At 40.6% G+C, this 22987-nt stretch overlaps 1 protein-coding gene across 2 annotated transcripts; it reads right to left on the bottom strand.

Annotated features, from left to right (window-relative positions):
• Positions 1-1559: 1559 nt before the first annotated feature.
• On the bottom strand, positions 1560-15328 carry LOC124873738 (gastrula zinc finger protein XlCGF57.1-like). 2 transcript variants are annotated; one of them, XM_047374645.1, is made up of 3 exons: positions 15089-15328; positions 4433-5231; positions 1560-1786 (listed from the first exon to the last, which is right to left on the bottom strand). In XM_047374645.1, exons 2-3 carry the CDS (start codon positions 5214-5216, stop codon positions 1752-1754), a joined length of 819 nt encoding a protein of 272 aa, XP_047230601.1. In that variant the 5' UTR covers positions 5217-5231; positions 15089-15328; the 3' UTR covers positions 1560-1751. The 2 variants fall into 2 exon arrangements, with proteins under 2 accessions (XP_047230601.1, XP_047230600.1); XM_047374644.1 differs by lacking the exon at positions 1560-1786 and having other exon boundaries at positions 2280-5231.
• Positions 15329-22987: the final 7659 nt, after the last annotated feature.

Below are 22987 nucleotides of genomic sequence, written 5' to 3'. Positions count from 1 at the left end.
CAGCTTTTAACCTTGTTCTCTCTTTTCTCTTCCTAGAAGCTACACCTGGCCTGACTCTGTGTCTACCTGTGACACCTTTCTGGAGAGGGGAATCGTCCAAGCTTCTGCTGGCAACAACTTAATGCTCACCCTCTACCGATGATCCACATAGCCCTGTCTTTTAGTGTTGAACCCTTTCTCTCTCCTAGACATGGCTACTGACTGAGCTTCTACTGTAACTAACTCTATGTGCTCTCTTTCAGACTCTAACCTTGAAAACTGGATCAGAGTTTATCTGTTCTTTCTTTCTAGATGAAACGACTAAAGGAGCTACATCCATCAACATTTACTTTTCCTTCCCATAGAAAGTACTCCTGGATCAATGCTTCTTTGTTCTCTTTGTGTCTCTGCTCTGTTCTCTCAAACCTCCAGTCGGTCGTGGCAGATGGCCGCTCACACTGAGCCTGGTTCTGGTTCTGCTGGAGGTTTCTTCCTGTTAAAAGGGAGTTTTTCCTCTCCACTGTCGCTACATGCATGCTCAGTATGAGGGATTGCTGCAAAGTCAACGCCAGTGACTGTCCACTGTCTCTACATGCTCATCCAGGAGGAGTGAATGCTGCAAGACACTGACTGGATGCAATCTGCTGGGTTTCCTTAGATAGAAAAACTTTTTATCCAATTTGAATAAATAACTGAATCTGACTGAACTGTTCAATGGTTACGATTAGTTGGAAGGTATGAACCTGACTGTTGTGAAGAGCCTTGAGACGACATGTGTTGTGAATTGGCGCTAAATAAATAAACTGAATTGAAAATAAACTGAATGGTGTAATTTATTTCCTGAGATGAAACTCCAAAGGGGGCATTGTTAACAACCTATGCATGTCTTAAATAAACTTCTAATAGTGAGTTAAAAGGGCAAAACTGTACAAAATATCCCGACCCCCATATGCCTGCACAATCAGGGTGAAACATAAACACTCTTATAGACTCAGTGGGGCACACTTCTGCTTTGGTGCTGCTAGTGGGCAATAAAGTTCTTTATATTTCTAAATGACAAACCTAAAAAGTTGAAATCATTCATTATTATTTGTAGCTTTAATTATTAATGCTTGTGTCCCACTTTTAATGCGAACGTTGGGTTTATTTTGTGAACTTGAGTTATTCAGTGAGTGTAAACTTCATGCTTCAAATAACTCAATATAAATTAAATGACCTCATGTTTAACGTGACAGGTGGTCTTCTTCTGATGTTTGGAGGAGCTTTGATGATTTTCTGACATTCTAGATGAGTGATGTCCAACTGCAGTCCTGGAGGACCAGTATCCTGCATGGTTTAGATGTCTCCCTGCTCCAACACGTCCTGTTCCAATGATCTGCTCATTACCAGGCCTCTGCAGGACTTGATGACATCCTGAGGAGGTCCTTCAGCTTTTTGAATCATCTAAAACATGCAGGACACCAGACCAACAGGACTGAAGTCTGACTCAGTTGTAGTAGTGATTTGATAAAGTATGAGACCTATCTGTTGATGTACATTAATATCATTTACTGCAGCATTAATCCACACCAAAACACCCAAACTGTTAATGCATTTTAATAGTTGTCACTTATTAAATACAGAGAAATGTGTCCTTTTATTATTTCACATCATGAATCATTTTAATACAATCTGTAGAAAACCAGATAAAGCAAAACATTTATTATGACAATTTACTTAAATTCTTCTTCAGTCAGAAATCCTCCAATAATCAGCCATTAATGTTTATTGAGTCATTTTTCCTGAACATCCCTCCTGACAGAAACTGCTGAAAAAAACAACAAACTTTAATATTTCCCATTTTCTCATTATTCATATTAATATTAAGCTAAACGTCCCCACAAAACTAAAACTAAGGTTAAGACTGAAAATCCACATAAAGAGTTTTTGTAAATCCCAGCAGAACACAGCAGGGTTCCACATCTGGTTTAGAAAACTTGAACAAAATGTCAAAAACAAAGAAAAAAGAAAATCATTTGACAGCAACAGTTTGAACTTTGCTTCTCTAGACAAACATCCAACTGTTGTGTTCAGATCACAGTTTATTCAGGTTTACCCTGAAAATTCTGCTTTCCTCAGACGTCTCCTAAAGAGACGAAGGTCCTGTTCAGACCTGCATGTTGGGCCGACTAGAAACATTTGTCTGCATGACATTTGGGTCAAAAATGTAGAAGAACAAGTGGTTTAATGAATGAACTGAATTATAGATCAAGTACCCTGAACCATTTCTATTATCTCCTTTTAAAGATGTTTTAACCTCAACGACCTGATTTTCAAATGCAATAAAGGATTTTGTATTGTATTCTATTTGTTCTGATCCAACAGGGGCCGCGCTCTGCTATCAGCCTGCTGTAGTTCTTTTTTCTTTTAAGAATTTTTTCAGCACCAGAGGCCTTTATTTTGACAGTAGGCAGACAGGAAGGAGTGGCAAAGAGAGGGGGAGACATTCGGCAAAGGTCGCCGGGTCCGTGACTCAAACCCGGGACGGCTGCTTCGAGGACTATAGCCTCTATATGTGGTCGTGCGCTTATACACCACCAGCGCCGTGCCAGCCTGCTGTAGTTCTGAGACGGCTCTGAATGTTGGACCTATTCCTGCTCCTTCCACACAATGAGAGGAACCTGCTTGTTAAAGTTAACAGAAGGATTTTGGACCTCAAGGCTGATAGAAGATGAACTGCAGCACAGAAACTGTTGGACAGTTTCCTTCAACCGCCCAGCAGATCACCCAACAGGAGAACATGCGTTATGCTAAAAGCTCCGACTAAATTTGCCACAACATGTAAATGCCAGGCCTGAACAAGGTGAGAGTTCTAGAAGGTCTGAGAATGAGAGCACAGACTTCAAAAGGTTAACACAAAAAGATGAATTATTCAAAGATTTCCCTTTATTAAACCATAGTTTACACAAAGCAAAGGACTCAAAAATCTGTAAAAAAACCAAATTTTCAACAAATTCACAGTAACATTTGTAACAATGAAAACCTCACTTGTGTAGCGTTCTAATGAGGTATTTTAAAGTACTTCTTTGAATCAAACATTTACCACGTGCCGCAGAAGAGAAATTACAGTTACAACAGTACAAGTAAGTCCTTATCAGCTGCTCCCGTATTCAGGGGTCGCAACAGAAAGTCATTAAAATATGGCCGAATTTCTTCGCCGGATTGACAACAGGGATTTGAACCTGGGTTACTTGTATTAAAGACATGGACTTAGCCTGCACATAGGAAAAAGTTTCTATTTTGTGTGAGTTCCAAGATGGTAAGTCAAAGTACTTTTATTACTTAAACCTTTTCCACGTGTTTTATGTGAGAGACGTTTCCCACGTGTGACTTTTCATGTGTCTATTCAAATTACTTTTGTGACTGAAACCTTTTCTACAAGTTATACATGTGAAAGGTTTCTCACCTGTGTGGCTTTTCATGTGGCTGTTCAAATTACTTTTATGACTGAAACCTTTTCCACAGGTTATACATTCAAAGGGCTTCTCTCCTGTATGAATTCTCATGTGGTTATTCAAATCAGTTTTATGACTGAAACCTTTTCCACAGGATATACATGAGAAAGGTTTTTCTCCCGTATGAACTCTCAGGTGAGTAGACAACTGACTTCTTCGACTAAAACTCTTCCAACAGGTTACACATGAAAAAGGCTTCTCGCCTGTATGAGTTCTCATGTGGCTATTCAAACTAGATTTGTGACTGAAACCTTTTCCGCAGGGTATACATGAGAAGGGTTTCTCCAATGTGTGACTTTTCATGTGGCTTTTCAAATTACCCTTGTGATTGAAACCTTTTCCACAGCTTATACATGAGAAAGGCTTCTCTCCTGTATGAATTCTCATGTGGATATTCAAATGACATTTGTGACTGAAACCTTTTCCACAGTTTATACATGAGAAAGGCTTCTCTCCTGTATGAGCTTTCAGGTGGGCAGATAAGTGACTTCTTCGACTAAAACTCTTCCCACAGGTTACACATGAGAAAAGCCTCTCACCCGTATGAGTTCTCATGTGGGTATTCAAATTGTGTTTTTGATTAAACCCTTTTCCACAGGTTACACATGTGAAAGCCTTATCTTCTGTATGAGCTCTCATGTGAACAGATAAGTGACTTCTTCGACTAAAACTCTTCCCACAGGTTACACATGAGAAAAGCCTCTCACCCGTATGCGTTCTCATGTGGGTATTCATATTATGTTTTTGATTAAACCCTTTTCCACAGGTTACACATGAGAAAGGCTTCTCTCCTGTGTGAGCCCTCATGTGAGTATATAAGTTACTTCGTTGACTAAAACTCTTCCCACAGCTTTCACATGAGAAAGGTTTCTCTCCAGTATGAGTTCTCATGTGAGCTATCAAATTACAACAGAATTTGAAACTTTTACGGCACACTTCACACTGTTTACATTTTTTACCTTTGTGCATTTTCTTGTCCTTCTTCCCTTTCTCTACATTGTCACTTTGACCTCTGGTCTCCTCAGCTCTCTTCTGTTGCTGTTCCTCTCTGCTGGATCCTGAGGCTTCGTAAGTCTTTATTTCCTGATGATGCTCTGTTTTAGGGAAGTTTTGAAAGACGAGTTGGTTCCAATTTAGTTCAGGTTGTTGATGATCTGTTTGGTCATCTGAAGTCCTTAAGATTAAGGTATCAGTCTCCTTCAGTAGATCCTGGTTTTCATCCTGACTGCTGCCATCAGACTCTTTCTTTGCCACCTGCAGATGTGCTGCTCCATGCTCCTCTTCCTTCACTTTCTTAGGTCCTAGTTCTACTGGTTCCTCTTTGATTTCAGGAAATCCTGAATATTTTCCCATTAATGTATCAGTCTCCTGCTTCAGTGCATCATGGTTTTCATCCTGACTGATGTCTTCAACCTCAATTTTTACCATCTGCTGAGATTCTGATTCACAATCCTCTTCCTTCACCGGGTTTAGTTCTAGTTCCTCTGGTTCTTTTTTTATATCTAGAGATCCAGAATCTGTTTCCATTACGGTATGTGTCTCCTGCTTCAGTACCATGTGGTCTTCTTCCTTCTCCTGCAGATGTTCTGATCCATACTCTTCTTCTTTTATTTGTGCAAGTTCTGGTTCATCCGCTTGCCCTGTGGTTTTTAGTAATTCTGATTCTCTGTGGTCCAAAACAGAGATCTCTTTTTTGCTAAGGATAAAACGACGAGCAAGAACATCTTGCTTACTAACAGACATAATGTTGTGGCAGATCTGTAAAAAAACAAACGGTACATTCAATATTAAAATTTTACAGTGGTGGGCATAGCTAACCAAAATGTTTGGTCGGTTAACTAATTTTACGCTAACTAAAATATTAGCTTCACTAACGCTTAACAAAAAGTAAAATTTAGTGGAAGCTGACACTAACCACTAATATGGCAGTCACTCAGGTTTGCCAGATCTGACTGACAGTTTCCAGCCCAAACAGAACAGACAACTAAAAACCTAAATAATTTAAAAATAAGAGGTCAAAGGTCAAAATCAAATCTAAAAATATACGCTGTGATACGCCATACTGCAGATTAAAAACACGTTGACATACAATGAATTAATCATTAATACGACAGATTTATAGAATAGATTAGAATAGATTGTTCGATACTGCTCAATAATATTTATTGGTAAAGTTTTCCATGTAGCCATTGCTCTATGAAAGACTGACTTTTTAAAAGAATCCATATTAATTTTTGGGAGTATGAATTCACCATCAACTGAATTTCTGGTAGGATAAATGTGTACATGGTTTCTAAAAAGTAACCTGTTGTATATCGTCTATAACTGTTTAGACACCATAGCCTTTTTCATGAAAAAGACCAGTTTAAATACAAACCAGAAATCAAGACACCAGACCACACAGATAAACAATCATGTAAATGTCTGATATTATTTGTCAGAAGTGATGAGCAGCTTTTATGACTGCCAGGCTTCTTCCTATTCTACTTACCAGTTCCTCAATGTGTTTATTCGATGATAGTTCACAATCCAGTACAACTAATGACAGTTTAACCCTCTTTTACTTGTTCTACTAGTACATTTTTAATAATCAGTTTTATTTCCAGTTTTTCCTTCAGCAGTGACGCATTCCAGTCAAATAACATTTTGATTAATGTTATGTTATGATAATTACGATTTTAGAGCTATGACAATATTAATTTCATAAGAAAAACACTCAACACACAACAACAACCTACCAGTGAACAAAAACATAAAACAAACATAATAAAAAACAATTGATTTTTTTGATAATTAGCAATTTACCCCTGACACCATCCCTCTTCTAAGACACCAAATAATTCATTTTAATGACAACTTATTCATTCTTTCAAGTTCAAACACAAATACATTACATTTCTGCATAATTGCAGTTTTCTAAATATTCCAAGTTTCACCCAAACTTTACAATTGTATCCCACATTATAGATGAAAAATCAAAACACAAGGCCACATTCAGCCTTTATGATCCTGCAAGGTGGGCAATCATGTCAGGATTCCCAGTTCATCGCCATGAAGTCAGATGTTTGTGTTACGTGACCCACCAGCTGGTCAGCTCTGCGAAGTAGTATTATCTGTTGTTTTAGCCCAAAAACATAGTCAACAACAACTTAGAAATGATTTACTCACAGGACACTACATTTTGGATTCTTGCCCGGTCTCCTCCAAGAACTCCACCTTATTCGTGTCCCTTGTTGTCAAGGTCGGATAGATGAGAGACGTGGTGTAACCAGCCTGGTGAGCTTTCTCCATGGCAGGACTGGCGGCGGTTTCCCGTGAAGAGACTGTAGTTGACGATAAAACTGAGATCCCTTCTGACCAACACCAACAGCGAGTCTCTCGCCGCTTTTAAGATGTGATTTCGGTCTGTATGTCAAAGACATTTAAAGATGAGCGCTCTCGGTTTGGAGGCGTTGCTTCAAGGAGGGATGACACATTGCGCTCCCCTAACCTCAAGTGAAGCATTTCCCAGTACAGGAAACCAGAGCAACAATTGGTGAGCAATAAAATGAGTAGCATTGGAGCCCTCCTTCTAATAATCAATTCACACAAATGTCAGTCATCCTACTGTGATCTTCCAAATCAGCCAGCTTCAGTTTTATTGCCATAACAGAGTCTGACAATAAGCTGCAGGTATTTTCCACCTTTTCTGTTTGTTTCTTAAAAGTTGCATGATCCTCCCGGGGGGGACAAGTTTCTTTCTTGAGACGGAGGGTCAGTTTGGATAGAATTCACTCGCTCTTCCAGTCAAACAAAAGGTTATTTGGTGGTATTGTTTCTGCTTTTAAATATTTTCTCCATCAATCAGTTTTGTGAGCATCTCAGCCTTCTCCATTATTGGCGCGTTTGGTGTGGCGTCAGACGCTGCATGATCAATGATGGTGAATTTACCCCCTCCCGCCAGATTGTCAGATAAAAATAATAAATACTTTCAGATAATAAAATTTTTTTTTTTATCCCAGAGGGTCTTCTGATCACTAATTAAGCTATATGGCCATTTTTTAATACCGATACTCTGTTCATCTTCAATGGACCAGTTGCTGAACCAGGAGCCTCAGAGCTGGAGCTCACTGTTCAACTGTAAGCCTTTTTCTGTCGACATCACGGCAGACCAAGGTTTCTCCAGGCACAGTCTTTAGAGCATTAAGGCTACTATTGATACACAACCTGAAACAGATTAACAAGGACACTTTAAGACATGATTAAGTCTAATTAGAGACCAAATGTTCATCAAGAAGATAAAGGGAGGACACCACAGTTTTTATTGTCTACACCCACAACACTTAACCCACCAACAAAACAAACCAAAGATGAAATCCTCATACTTCAAACGGAGAATCAAATAGATTTCCTGTGATTTGGATTTAGATGTGATTTAGCATTTAAAAATGAGAGTGAAATACATGAGTCTGTCTGACTACATAATTACAGGTCCTTCTCAAAATATTAGCATATTGTGATAAAGTTAATTATTTTCCATAATGTCATGATGAAAATTTAACATTCATATATTTTAGATTCATTGCACACTAACTGAAATATTTCAGGTCTTTTATTGTCTTAATATGGATGATTTTGGCATACAGCTCATGAAAACCCAAAATTCCTATCTCACAAAATTAGCATATTTCATCCGACCAATAAAAGAAAAGTGTTTTTAATACAAAAAACGTCAACCTTCAAATAATCATGTACAGTTATGCACTCAATACTTGGTCGGGAATCCTTTGGCAGAAATGACTGCTTCAATGCGGCGTGGCATGGAGGCAATCAGCCTGTGGCACTGCTGAGGTCTTATGGAGGCCCAGGATGCTTCGATAGCGGCCTTTAGCTCATCCAGAGTGTTGGGTCTTGAGTCTCTCAACGTTCTCTTCACAGTATCCCACAGATTCTCTATGGGGTTCAGGTCAGGAGAGTTGGCAGGCCAATTGAGCACAGTGATACCATGGTCAGTAAACCATTTACCAGTGGTTTTGGCACTGTGAGCAGGTGCCAGGTTGTGATGAAAAATGAAATCTTCATCTCCATAAAGCTTTTCAACAGATGGAAGCATGAAGTGCTCCAAAATCTCCTGATAGCTAGCTGCATTGACCCTGCCCTTGATAAAACACAGTGGACCAACACCAGCAGCTGACACGGCACCCCAGACCATCACTGACTGTGGGTACTTGACACCGGACTTCTGGCATTTTGGCATTTCCTTCTCCCCAGTCTTCCTCCAGACTCTGGCACCTTGATTTCCGAATGACATGCAGAATTTGCTTTCATCCAAAAAAAGTACTTTGGACCACTGAGCAACAGTCCAGTGCTGCTTCTCTGTAGCCCAGGTCTGGGGAATGCGGCACCTGTAGCCCATTTCCTGCACACGCCTGTGCACGGTGGCTCTGGATGTTTCTACTCCAGACTCAGTCCACTGCTTCCGCAGGTCCCCCAAGGTCTGGAATCGGCCCTTCTCCACAATCTTCCTCAGGGTCCGGTCACCTCTTCTCGTTGTGCAGCGTTTTCTGCCACACTTTTTCCTTCCCACAGACTTCCCACTGAGGTGCCTTGATACAGCACTCTGGGAACAGCCTATTCATTCAGAAATGTCTTTCTGTGTCTTACCCTCTTGCTTGAGGGTGTCAATAGTGGCCTTCTGGACAGCAGTCAGGTCGGCAGTCTTACCCATGATTGGGGTTTTGAGTGATGAACCAGGCTGGGAGTTTTAAAGGCCTCAGGAATCTTTTGCAGGTGTTTAGAGTTAACTTGTTGATTCAGATGATTAGGTTCATAGCTCGTTTAGAGACCCTTTTAATGATATGCTAATTTTGTGAGATAGGAATTTTGGGTTTTCATGAGCTGTATGACAAAATCATCCGTATTAAGACAATAAAAGACCTGAAATATTTCAGTTAGTGTGCAATGAATCTAAAATATATGAATGTTAAATTTTCATCATGACATTATGGAAAATAATTAACTTTATCACAATATGCTAATATTTTGAGAAGGACCTGTATATGGAAGTATCATTTAATATAGCGCTAATATACGCCACACAAAGAATTACAGACAGAAATGTGTTGAGTAGCATCTTTCGTTACGAACACAAGCTGAATGGGGTGGAGCCGGACCAAGTAGAGCTCGTGGAAAAGGGCTATAACATTTGAAAATGCAAGAGAGGCGTGACTGGCCCAGAGCTCCATGGTGGGTCCAGTCACACAGCCTTGCAGCGGTCACCTAGTCAGATCCATAAACATTTTCTTCACCCGGTTCAACAGCAGCAACATCACCCTGGTCCTACCCACCACCAAGCTTCCTCCACCTACTCATCATTCATAGATATCTGGTCACACCCATTCTCCAAAAACTCAACCCGCCCAGAGCACTGAAGAACTGCCACAATCTGCTAAGTGGACCTCTCATGAAACCAAGTTCTAGATTATGGTTCTGTCCCTAACCAGTGGAAGGAATCCATGATCATCATACTAAGATCTACTTTCAATCTTGGGATTCTTTGTGAATAAGGACCTTGCACAACGACACAAGGATTTTATTCATGGACTTTTATTAATGCACCTTTCAGCCCTACAGGTCCCCATTACTGATTTTATAGACCTAAATGTTTCTGACAGACCAGACCATAACGGCTCCTTTTTAATGGTTATAATTCAAGTAGGCTAGTTTTAAACACAGGTGTCCCTCAAGGTTGTGCGTTGTCACCTGGTCTGTTTTCTGGGTATACCAACAGCATTTACTGCATCAGTGAAGGGACACCACTTCTTAAATATGCATACGACACTGTCAGCTCACATCTGGCTCTGATGCTGGTTTTCATCCCGGCCGTGGAACACTGGACCAGCTCTACACCCTCTACAGGGTGCTCGAGGGTTCATGGGAGTTTGCCCAACCGGTTCACATGTGTTTTGTGGACCTGGAGAAGGCATTCGACTGTGTCCCTCGTGATGCCCTGTGGGGGGTGCTCCAGGAGTATGGAATCGGGGGCCCTTTACTAGGAGCCATCCGGTCCGTGTACGAGCGGAGCAGGAGTTTGGTCCGCATTGCCGGCACTAAGTCGGACCTGTTCCCAGTGCATGTTGGACTCCGGCAGGGCTGCCCTTTGTCACCGGTCCTGTTCATAACTTTTATGGACAGGATTTCTAGACGCAGCCAAGGGCCAGAGGGGGTCGGGTTTGGGGACCAGTGGATTTTGTCTCTTCTTTTTGCAGATGACGTGGTCCTGCTGGCCCCCTCTAGCCAAGACCTACAGCATGCGCTGTGGCGGTTCACAGCTGAGTGTGAAGCAGCTGGGATGAGGATCAGCTCCCCCAAGTCCGAGGCCATGGTACTCGACCGGAAAAGGGTGGCTTGTCCTCTTCAGGTTGGAGGGGAGTTCCTGCCTCAAGTGGAGGAGTTTAAGTATCTCGGGGTCTTGTTCACGAGTGAGGGAAGAATGGAGCGGGAGATCGACAGACGGATCGGCTGGCCTGGGAACGCCTTGGGCTCCCCTTGGAGGAACTGGAGGAGGTGTCTGGGGAGAGGGACGTCTGGGCGTCTCTGTTGAGTCTGCTGGCCCCGCGACCCGGTCCCGGATAAAGCGGAAGACGACGAGTACGAGTACTGTCAGCTCACATCTGGCTCTGATGCTCTACCAGCAGGCATTTGACATCTTGGTCAAAGACCTTTGTGACAGTTTCTTGTTCATTTACAAAAAGTGATTTAATCTGTTAGCAACATTAGCCATAAACACTTACTTTTACACACCAAAACAAACATGATGTCTAACTCTTTAAAGAGCTCAGTGTTTTTAAACACCTAGTAGATTTCACATGCAAACAACTGAATCTGGGTATTTAAATATTCCACATTTATGAAGAAATTGGGCAATAAAAGGATTGGTTAGGAAGATGCCTGGAATCAGTGGCATGGGGTATCTGCCGCAATAGCTTAGCAAGTAGCCCTGCATCCTCAATTCTGCTTATGTGTCTTTGCTGGCATCTTCTCCTAACCAGCCCGACAAAAAGTCAGGGAAAGCCTGATGCTCTGGCTATGTCCTTAAGGATGTTATGAGACCTCTGGAACTCACTTGTGATTTCGTTCTGACATTTAATCCCCACAGCTCGGAGATCAGATTGAGAGTAGGGACGTTTGTTACCATTCACACACTACGGTTCACACAGAAACAACCACAACACTATGAAAAAGCACTGTAGCATGGAGCCATGAGCCACTGCATCTGTACACGTGGCCATCATGTCACTAATCCTAAGTAGTGACATGACTAAAGACTATACGGAGTCATTTTAAAGTGTAAGTCAAAAGCTGTTGGAGGAATTTGCTCAGATGGGTGTGTAAAAGACAAATGGTGATTTTGATTCAAAAAGGCCAACTTCTTCTAGGGTTTGGACCATGGCTCCAAGAGACTTTTCTGTAGGTCCTGAGATGTTACATTTGTGGACCGAATTTCATAATTCTCGACCAAAGCATGGTTTGGGACTGATTGTTTCAATACTTCTAGGGGGTGCTATAAAGGAATTAGGCCACACCCACCAAACATTTGACTGATTATCTTGTAGGGGGTGGGGATTAGGATCAATCATATTGAATTTGGTGAAGATCGGATGATATATGAGGAAATTACATTCAAAGGTATGGTGATGGTGTGACGTAGCACTTTGCCAAGCAGCCACAGCCTCTAGAAAAAAGTTTCTGTGTTTCAAACCAAGTGAGACCAACTTGTTATCCATCTTCTGACACAAAATCAGGTGGATTAGTCCAGAGGGTCAAAGAGGACCCTCCCAAGTGAAAAAAATAACTTCAATCACACCGACTTTGATATAATTCTGCCTTTCTATGGGAAAATTACAGTGTTTTGAACTGTTTGGCAAAAACCCAAAGTTCCTACAAAATTTTAAATCTCTACATTACACTGTTTAGCCTGCCTCAGTTTAAGGGGTCTGCACATCTGTTTGGCCATGGCGCTTTTTGATTCCATTGAAATTGTGACATTTTCCTAGAGGGTCAATTTTGTGCAAAGTTTGGTGAGTTTTTATATGTTTGGGTCCCCAAAAAGTCACTTAAAAGAGGCAAAAGAAGAAGAAATCCTGCAGTTACAACAGGCCTCGACTGCGCTTTCACTGCTTGGGCCTCATGAATAGGAAAAACATATATACATAACATACACACATAACACAGGGACATTTACCAGGAATTACAGATTATTACATATTAACCTGGTATTAAGGAATTTTGGATCAATTTCCACCTGACACTGAAACTACTAACTGAAATAAATCAAGTATAACTCCACAGTTAGAAAGTCTAAACGCAAACGTTTGGTACCTGTGTAAAAGTAGGACATAAAATGTTTTTCCAGTGGAACCACTATTGCAACTGTTACTCACTCCTCATCACCCACTCCATGGTGAATTTCTGTCCCTACCCTCTGGAAAGATATTCAGGCAGCCTAAATCAGGGACCAACAGATGGAAAAACTCTTATTACTCAGGCCATTATTCAGACTAAATTGCAAAGGCAATTGTGTAACTTTCATTTGGATTGTTACTTATAATGTTGTAGTCACTGTGTCTTTGCGACATGATTTGTCGGGACAAAACAAAGTTATTCTAAGCTATTCTACTCTATTCTAACCGGAGGAATTTTATTGAAAAAAGAATAAAGCATCTTGGTCTGGTGCCTTTCAGCCTGACCTGAATAAATACTGTTTTTCTGAATCTGGTTCCCCTGCACGGCCTTGATGGCTGGCTATCTTCAACTTCTCCTGGAAGTTATGTAAACGTGATGCTCTGCTCCCTCTCTTCCCTGAGGACATCTGTGGAGCTGCTCAGAACTGTGTGGTCGGTTGATGACGCTTCTATCATTACAGTGCCTCTGTGACAGTGCTTCGTAGACTTACTCTGCACACACTCACATGCTCATTTAAACATACACACCTCTGACACACAGCCTTCACCGTATCCCTGCAATATGTTGTCTTGTATTTGTGTTGCTTATTTGTGCTGAGGTTTTTTTTTTTTTTTTATATCTCAAACTGTATCCTGCTAAAGATAAAGTGTGAAATATGATTTTTTTCCCCTCCTCTTATCCAATGTGATCTTTCTTTTTATCCTCTTTTTATCTTAATGTGGCTTCATAGATTTTTAGATTTCTTAGGAGGATTGTATTACAACTATTTCATACCAGTGAAAGCCAAACATTATTAGTATTTGAAAGTTTGGACTAAAACTGTTTTATACCAGTGACCCAGCTTCTCTACTTAGACTTCAGTGAGTCCCATGACTGTTACTATTTGAATGATGGGACCACAGCAGCCTCATACCAGCGACCTCAAGGATTAATATGATCATTTTTCTTCTAGCACAGGATGAATTTCTTACCACAGACGACTTAATTAGCTAATTACCTCTATTAGAAAGATTGGATTAGAACCAGTAAACCCCTAAGGATTATTAATGTCATTTGATTTTCTGTATCATTGTAATGTTTTTCCTCATGTACAGCGCTTTGAGTGCCTTGTTGTTGAAAAACGCTTCATAAATAAACTTGACTTTTCCAGTAGCTATTTTATCATCACAGTCTAATTATTCTGGTCTAAAATCAGATTGACTGTTTTCCTTAAAAGCTGCATCTATTATTGGGATATGTTCCGTGATTTCTTCAAGAAAAATATTTGGGTTCGGTGGAATGTATTCAGATAAATATAAAGGTTGAGTAAAATCTGAAGATTTCCTCCAAAGTAACTTTATGATCAGTGAATTGTTCGTCGTCTATAATTCTTGTTCTTTTCTAGATCACTAAAATAAGAGGTTTTTTTTTCCACCTTCCTCTAACCATTTAGCTTGAGGTCTAATGTAAGGACTTTTACAATATAGTGTCTAATTGATTTCGCAATGTTATAAACTCACATCTATCATCTTCAGTCATTTCAGATTTCCTGGATACAGTATTTAGGGTTTGTACCAATGGAGCCTCAGATTCCTTTTATTGTCTACATTTCAGTTAACTAAATGTAATTATATACCTTCCAATATATACCATTATATACCTACTGAGTTTGAAGCAGCGCCCCTTGGCGGTCGGGCATACGAATTACCCAGAAGTCCCAGATAGTTTTGCTCCACCGTGAAAGCGCACAAAAAGTTGTAACTTGTAAAGCAGCATTTGTGACTCACAGCAGCAGATTCATGCTGTTGTATTCACTGATTTGTTGTTGTGTTAAAGGAAACAAACTGATTTTAAAAACTGTTTGAGAGAAGATAATACAGGTGTGTGAATTCATTTTGCACCATTTGTTTCGAAACAGTTGGAGCAAAACTGTGAATGTCAGAGGTTTTTGATGCGTGACTCAAAGAATACAATTTTTTCACTTGTACTTAAGAAACTGAGGAGGTGTTAACTGTTGTTTTGTATTTGTGAAAGACTTTTAAAAAATCTACAATTACAAAACTCCTATAGCATTTCTCTCTGGGACTTCAAATTCACAGTTAAAATGCACAGCTTGTTCTGCCCCAAAATGACCCTTTCAGTTAGCGGACATGATGCCGCTGAGTGACCGTGTGAGCAGCAGAGTTACTCACCGAGCGGGATCCCTGTCTGTCCCTCTGTCTCTGTGTCCTCAGCGGCTCCTGGACGCTGCTGGTTCCGTCTCTGGGAGGAACAAGGAGCCTCTTTATGCGAAGGAAGCAGCCGAACTTAACTGCAGCGGTTCGGATTCATAAATCACCTTTTAAGGTCCAAGGTCCAGTTCCAGTTCGGTGTTCCGCGCTCTGCTTTCTGTACACGTTCAGGTCCAACTGTCCCTCGCAGATCAATCTTCCGCTTCCTGCTCCTCCTCTTCCTGTTGTGTAACGATTTTTAGCTTCCACCCTGATGGCGCATTAACGCCACCTGCTGTTCCGGAGTGTTACTAATGAAATGGATTAAAATAAAAAAATCCCCTTTTAAAGATATTTCGTAAAGTATATTCTCTTTACGAAATATACATAATAATACAGTTCCCTCAGCTGTTCATCCTTTCATTCATCCATTAATCTTTTTATTTTGAACTCCTGCACACCAACGTCCTTCATATCCCCCCATCATCCTCTCCAACTGTTTTTATTCCTCTCCTTTCCTTTGACAGTTATTACCTCCTTTTCGGGGCCCACGTATTGCCATTTCCTACCTGTAAATAAACCCAAATAGACCCATGTATTTCACCCATTTCGTGTCAGATTATTTGGTTCAAGTTCAATATTTTCATGTAAACCATTTGATTTACGTTAAATATAAATTTTTATAGTCATTTTAATGCTGAAATCACACATGTAATTTGATTTGAATGTATATTATTTTCTAAAAAACCTTTTATTACAACCTTTTAATCCGGTTTTTTTTGTTTTTTTGTTTGTTTGTTTGTTAGTTGTGTTGACCAATTAAAGGGGACACATCATCCTTTTAAATATTTCTTTAAACCCTTAGATTATTAATTTGTGGTCTACATAAAGTGGAACCTCGATGTTTTGGTCCAAACTCTTTTTTTTTTTTTTTGTAGCCTCTGAGGCTCCTCTTTTACCTGTCCTGAGGTGAGTAAGGTGAGGTGAGAGCAACTCATTTTGCTGCCGTCTCTTTAAATGCTACTGAGGAAAATGTCTCCACTGATGTGGGAACATTTCTATGAAAAATAATATATAACCAGGCACTTTAAGATGTTCTGATGCTGGGGGACGGTGAAATGAATTGTGTGGATTAATAAACCCAACAACAAAACAGAATATATCCTCTTTCAGCTTAGGCATACTTGAGTTTGGACTACAGCAAGAAATAAAATGGCGGATACGCGAAATTGATCAGCCGGAAGTCCATGACCTTATTTAGTTGTTCAGCAACAAATACTGTGACGTAACAGTTGGAAAAACATAACAGATGGAGAAAACTGAACGAACTGAAAAATACGACCCAAACAGAATATAAAGATATCTCTGCAACACCTGGAGAGACTAAATTCAGCTTTTCTGCTCTCCTACAAACTCCAAGTACAAAACAACATGGATTTAATGGCTACAAAAATAGATTTTGCATATGTCCCTTTTAATGCTCCAGAAATATGATGAATTCTGTCCTTGATGAAACCTAAATAACTCAGAGGGACGTGCTGCTAGATCTTATTATTATTATTATTAATAATAAACTGACTGTTCCCTAGATCTTTATTGGACTGATAAAAATCCTTTCCTTCCAGCAGAATATTTGAAGAAAATATTTTTGAAAGGAAATTTCATCATGTGAACAGAAACATCAACTTTCTTCAGCTTCAATACAAGGACAACACTCCTGGCAGACCCACCTTCACATCCTGAATCTGTGGGTCAGATTTCTCTTTAAGTGTTTGTGGCTCAAAATATGCTTGCTGGTGGTTCCTAGAGTCTCTAGAAGTAGAATGGGAGGCAGATCCTTTAGTTATCAGGCTCCTCTCCTGTGGAACTAGCTCCCAGTTTTAGTCCGTGAGGCAGACACCCTGTCTACTTTTAAGGCTAGGCTTAAAACTTTCCTTTTTGATAAAGCTTATAGTTAGGGTGGCTTAGTTTATCAGGGAAGGAGCCTCCCTCCCTCCCTGTTGGATGGAGTAAGGGGGAGTCAGGTTTAGCCTAAACCGGCTCAGTTATGGTTGAGGTGCAAACACACCCTCCATTTCTGCTACCTGTATGACCCATTCTCTTTTCCAATGGTTATAATCAGTCTGACAGAGAGAGGTATCCCAATCCTTGTGGTTTTTAGTATAATAATGACCATCAGTGGGACCCTTTGTGAGGTTCCTTTTGACGACATTGTTGTAAATAAGCGCCGCTTAACTAAATAATCTGAACTGAAACTATCTGTGTAGTTATGCTGCTATAGGCTTAGGCTGCTGGAGGACATAATGACCACTTTCACCCTCTTCGCTACATTCTCACACTACTCTCCAATTTTACATTATTTGCTGTTATTTCAGCTTTTAACTTCATGTTCTCTCTATTTTATCTCTTCCTAGAAGCTACATCTGGCCTGGTGTTCTGTTTAGCTGTGACTCTTTCCTCGAGGGGGACATCAGCTAACCAACTGCTGCAAACATATTAATGTTCTCCTTCTATAGATGATATTGTTGACCATGTCTTTCAGTGTTTCACCCTGTCTCTTGGTTTGATAACCCCTGTGTACTGTTTTTAATGTTATATATTTTACTGGCTCAGAGTTTATCTGTTTAGCTGTGTTTCTCTCATAGATTAGGCCACTAATGTAGCTACAGTTGCCATTATCTCTCTACTTTTTCTTTAACATAGAAAGTACTCCTGGACCATTGCTTATGTGTCTCTGCTCTATCTTCTCAAACCCCCGGTCGTAGCAGATGGCCAATTGTACTGAGCCAGGCTCTGGTTCTGCTGGAGGCCTCTTCTTGTTAAGGAGGAGTTTTCATTTTGCTGTCTACATGCATGCTGAGTTTGAGGGATTGCTTCATAGTCAATGACTTAATGTAAGCTACAGTCCACTGCTACTATTTGGCTCATCAGGTAGAGGGATTGCTGCAGTCAGTGGTTCATGCAATCTGCTGTGTTTCCTTACATTAAAACCTTTTAACCAATTTGAATAATAAACTGAACTTGATCACATTCATTTATAAATAGGATTGAATTGGAATGTATGTAATTTGAATCTGTCTGTTTGATTTGATTGGATTCATTTTTAACTTTTCTGAATAAATTGGACTGTGTTTTTGTTCTATTGCAAAGTGCCTTGAGACATTCTTTGTTATGATTTGCTGCTAAATAAATAAACTGAACTGGGAGAAGCACTTTTTCCTAACATGCAGATTGCATTACATACCATTAGAGGGCAATTTATCTACTTCATCCTCTAAACCTGAACAGCGACAGAGCTGCATTTCTCCGTGGCCATTGACATAAACTCCTCCAAGTTGCTTGCTGACAGGTTGCTCCTAAGTCTGCTTGTGATTAACTTCTGGGCAGGAAGGTTATATCACAGGCCACCTGGGTCAGAAAAAATGTATAAGCAAGCCCAAGGAGATGATAGGCATCCGAGACCATGTTGAGCCACTGGAGAATCTAGTAGCATCACAGTGGGAAATTTTGACAAGAGGCACAAGTTGTCAAAACTGCATCGGTATAACGCATGTGATAGACAAAGTCATACAATTTCAATAAAATGTGAATTCTCTTTCATTTCTGTACATTATCCCTATGACTAACACATTTTCCAGGGCCAAAAAGTAGCTTATCCGTGGGCTTAGACTACAACCCACCCCACAAACAATAATGATCTAACAGTGGAATCAGAATGCTGTCCTCTGACTTGCTGCATTGTTGGTCAATGGTTGTTTTAAATAGTGCTGTCACATTCAATCCTGTCAGAGACTCTACAAACCAGCCACAGAGACACAATATAAAGATATTTCTTAATTTATTTGCAAAAATGTCAAAAAATGTTTCAAAATGATAAGCTGGGCCTAAAAAAAAAGAGGTCAACATAACAGACATCAACCAGGATATTAACACAAGGAATTATCTCAAGCAAAAACTGAGAAGACAAATGAGACACGAGGGAAACCTAAATAGTGGCTGATCAGACAAAAACTTTAACTGACAAACAAACACAGGCCAGAATAGTAATATTCAGTAACCTAGAAAAACAAACATAAAAATGGGTCCAGACCAAAGCAGAAGAAAAATGAAACAAATAATAAAGCTCCCTTTACAATCAGACCTAAATTGTTCTGCTGTTTAAGGAGATCTGAATTTGCTGGGACCCTTTTCTTTCCAACAGTAACTCCAAGGTAACCAGTAACTCAAAAATAAAGAGACACTTTAATCTGGTGCACAGTACCCTCTAAATCAAGGCTAGCAGACTGACAAATAAAGTTAACTAAATGTTATCACTCCAAAGAGTCAGGCTATATATAAGTGACTGTTGAGTGAAAATGAATGAATGAACGAATGAATAAATAAATAGGAATCATCTCTCGTTTCTCAGCAGAGTGAATCTCCATCCTTGGGCTGTGGGCAGGAAGGATCTCCTGTAGCGTCTGTCTTACAGCAGATCTGAAGACAACAGTTTGATGAAGAGGATGCTCAGGGTTCTCCATAATGTTCTTCATTTTATGAACAATCCGTCTTTCCACAATGATCTCCAGAGGTTCTAGAGGAGTCTCCAGAACAGAACCAGCCTTCTTTATCAGCTTGTTGAGCTTTTTTAAGTCCCTGATTCTGATGCTGCTTCCCCAGCAGATGATGGAGAAGAAATCAGACTCTCCACAACAGACTTGGAGAAGATCTGCAGCATCTTGCTTGTGCCAGCTTGTTCACAAACAAGAGAGGCAAGAGGGTTCATTTGACTGAGGTTTACTGTGGTCTTGCATCTTTATTCTTCTTAGCACTTTATACCACAGGTACACCGTAGAACTGACGAAACATATAGATGAAATACAACATATTAGCTTACTTGTTTTAACTTACACAAAGTATAGAATTGACCAAATACAGAATAAACATACCACTTTGGCCTGCTAGTAGACAAACCGGTGGACTTGAAAACACTTATTATCCGTCTTAATTCTTCTGAATGGGCACAAAATCAGGTCAGTTTTGGCAACTATTTTCGACCTTTTTACGAACAGGAAGTGACGTCACCGTGCTCTTAAACTAGACTTCTCAAATTTACCATTAAGATTTCACTCAGATATCAACTATTATTAAGTTTTTACTCTCATAAATGCTACAAACAATGTTGAAAATAAAAACAAAGCACATAAAATAAACATGTTACCTGAACCTTCTCCACAGGCATTAACATCCAGGGGTAAAAAATTGAACTAAAAGTAATTCCAACTGCTGTTACATTGCTGGAAAACACCAAAAGACCTAAGTTTCCTCAAGAAGTACAGTCTGCTCTGTACCTTCTTGTAGACGGCTTCACAGTTACATCTCCACTCTAGTCTGTTGTCCAGGTGAACACCGAGGTATTTATACTCCTCCACCACCTCCACTTCTTCTCCCATGATAGAAATAGTTTTTGACTTATTCCTGTTTCTCTTAAAATCTACAATCATCTCCTTTGTTTTAGTCACATTCAAAATGAGATGATTGTTTCCACACCATGCCACAAAGCGGTCCACCACCTTCCTGTACTCAGCTTCTTGTCCATCTCTGATCCACCCAACGACTGCAGAATCATCTGAGTATTTCTGCAGATGACAGGAGTCTGTCTTGTACTGGAACTCTGAGGTGTACAGAGTGAAAAGGAATGGTGAGAGTACAGTCCCCTGTGGTGCTCCTGTGCTGCTGACTACCTGGTTAGACTCATAACCCTTCAGTCTCACAAACTGTGGTCTGTTTGTCAGGTAGTCTTTGATCCAGGAGATTGTTGAGGCCTCCACCTGAGTCTTCTGGAGTTTCTGACAAAGCAAATCAGGTTGGATTGTGTTAAATGTTCTGGAGAAATCAAAGAACATGATCCTCACAGTGCTGCTGGCTTTGTCCAGATAACAGTGGGTTTGTTGAAGCAGGTGTATGATGGCATCTTCAACTCCAACTCCACAGCGATAAGCAAACTGAAGGAGGTCCTGATAGTTTACTGTTTGCTTACTCAGGTGGGCCAACAGGAGTCTCTTTAGGACCTTCATGATGTGAGATGTCAGGGCAACAGGTCTATAGTCATTGAGGACTGATGGGTGAGTTTTCTTTGGTACCGGAACAAGACAGGAGGTCTTCCACAACACCAGAACCTTCTTCTGGGCCAGGCTAAGGTTGAAGAGGTGCTGCAGAATCCCATAGAGCTGCTCTGCACAGGCCTTCAGGACTCTAGGGCTGACATGATCTGGACCTGCAGCCTTGTTCCGATTCAGTCTCTCCAGTTGCTTCTTCACCAGACTTCTTGAGACACACAGGTGGAACGGGGAAGCAAAGGAAGCATCAGCATCTTCTGATATGGTTGAAGCCAAACATGTAGAAGCAGAAGGGTCTAGGGCTGAGGTGGAAGATAAAAAATGTGAGGTGTTACTGGACAGCTGTGGGTCCTGTGGGTCAAAGGAGGGTGGGATGTCTGTTTGGCTGTGAGCAGGAGAGGAGGATGCTGAGCTTCTTTCTGAACTGAACCTATTGAAGAATGTGTTCAGTTCATTGGCTCTGTCCAGATGTCCATCGGTCTGATCATCCTTCTGCTTGAAGCCTGTGATCTTCTTCATCCCTGTCCACACATCTCTGATATTGTTTTGCTGGAGCTTGCTCTCCAGCTTCTTCTTGGACACCTCCTTGCTGTCTCTTATCTTGACTTTAAGTTGCTTCTGTAAACTCCTCAATAATTCTCTGTCTCCGTCTCTGAAGGCTCTTTTTTTCTTGTTAAGCAGGTCCTTCAGGTCACTGGTGATCCAAGGTTTGTTATTGGAGAAGCAATGTGTTTGTTCTTCCCCCTAATCAAACAACTCCTCAGACTTTGGTCACTTATTTGAATCTCTCTGCTGATGAAATAATGTTACAGGTTGAAACTGATTTCACTGACAGAAACACCTGGCTGGGGTGGATAACATTTCTGCAGGGGTCGGCTTTGTTTTACACCTAACTACTCCTACACCCCTGCTATATGACACACACCACCCTGTTCTAAGCTTCATACATGACTCCCTCACCCATTAATTGTTCAGTTTTCCCATCCATACGACTAGGATTATAACAATCACCTTTATCCCAAATAATAGTTTTGCTAAGCAATGATCCCTTAAACCTTATCAGATACAGTGACCTGACTGATAACTGTGGTCCCTTCAGCAGCGCTGATGACTCTGACAGCTTTGTTAACTTTGATGATGCCATATTCAGATCAGGCCCCATATAGGTTCATTCCTTTGTGTTTAGTTATTTCTGGTGTTCTTTGCTGTGAATATTTTAGTGTTCCCTTTTATTAGATTCAAACTTTTTCCCTTTGGATTTTGTAGATAATTTTGTATCTAAATTCACTTCTATGTGTGTTATCTGTGTTACTTAGTCTTCTTCCCTCAGCTGCCCTGTATGATAGTTGAGACAAGGCTCACCTGGTTTCTGTCTCATTTCCCATCCTTGCCTCATCATCTAAGCTCCTTGTTTTTATTGTTCCTTGCTGGATTCTTCTGTTATGCTCACTCCGGTTCTGTGTCCTGTTCTCTTTGTGACATAAAGTGGAAGTCCTTTATTTCATCATTAACACCCCAGCTGTGGGATGCAGCGACATGTTCACAGTGGAGGAGCACAAGGTGAGACATGTTCCAAGAAAAGTCAACCTGAGAAAGGTGGCAGGACCTGATAGTGTCCCAGGACAGGTACTGGTTTCCAAGATCTTCAACCAGTCCTTGGGTCAGGCCATAGTCTCATCCTGCCTGAAATCCACTACAAAATAAAACCACCATCAGTGGTTTGAATGACTATCGTCCAGTGGCAGTTACACCCATCATCATGAAGTGCTTTGAAAAACATGAC

Source organism: Girardinichthys multiradiatus, chromosome 9 (genome assembly GCF_021462225.1).
Source record: "Girardinichthys multiradiatus isolate DD_20200921_A chromosome 9, DD_fGirMul_XY1, whole genome shotgun sequence".
In the NCBI taxonomy this organism is placed as follows: domain Eukaryota; kingdom Metazoa; phylum Chordata; class Actinopteri; order Cyprinodontiformes; family Goodeidae; genus Girardinichthys; species Girardinichthys multiradiatus.
The sequence above is the reverse complement of the archived record's forward strand: the minus strand, read 5'-3'. Positions and strand labels throughout refer to the sequence as shown.

What these genes read in the sequence shown, in the direction of transcription:
- LOC124873738 (XM_047374644.1), bottom strand. Translation starts at nt 5,216, where the DNA reads ATGTCTGTTAGTAAGCAAGATGTTCTTGCTCGTCGTTTTATCCTTAGC.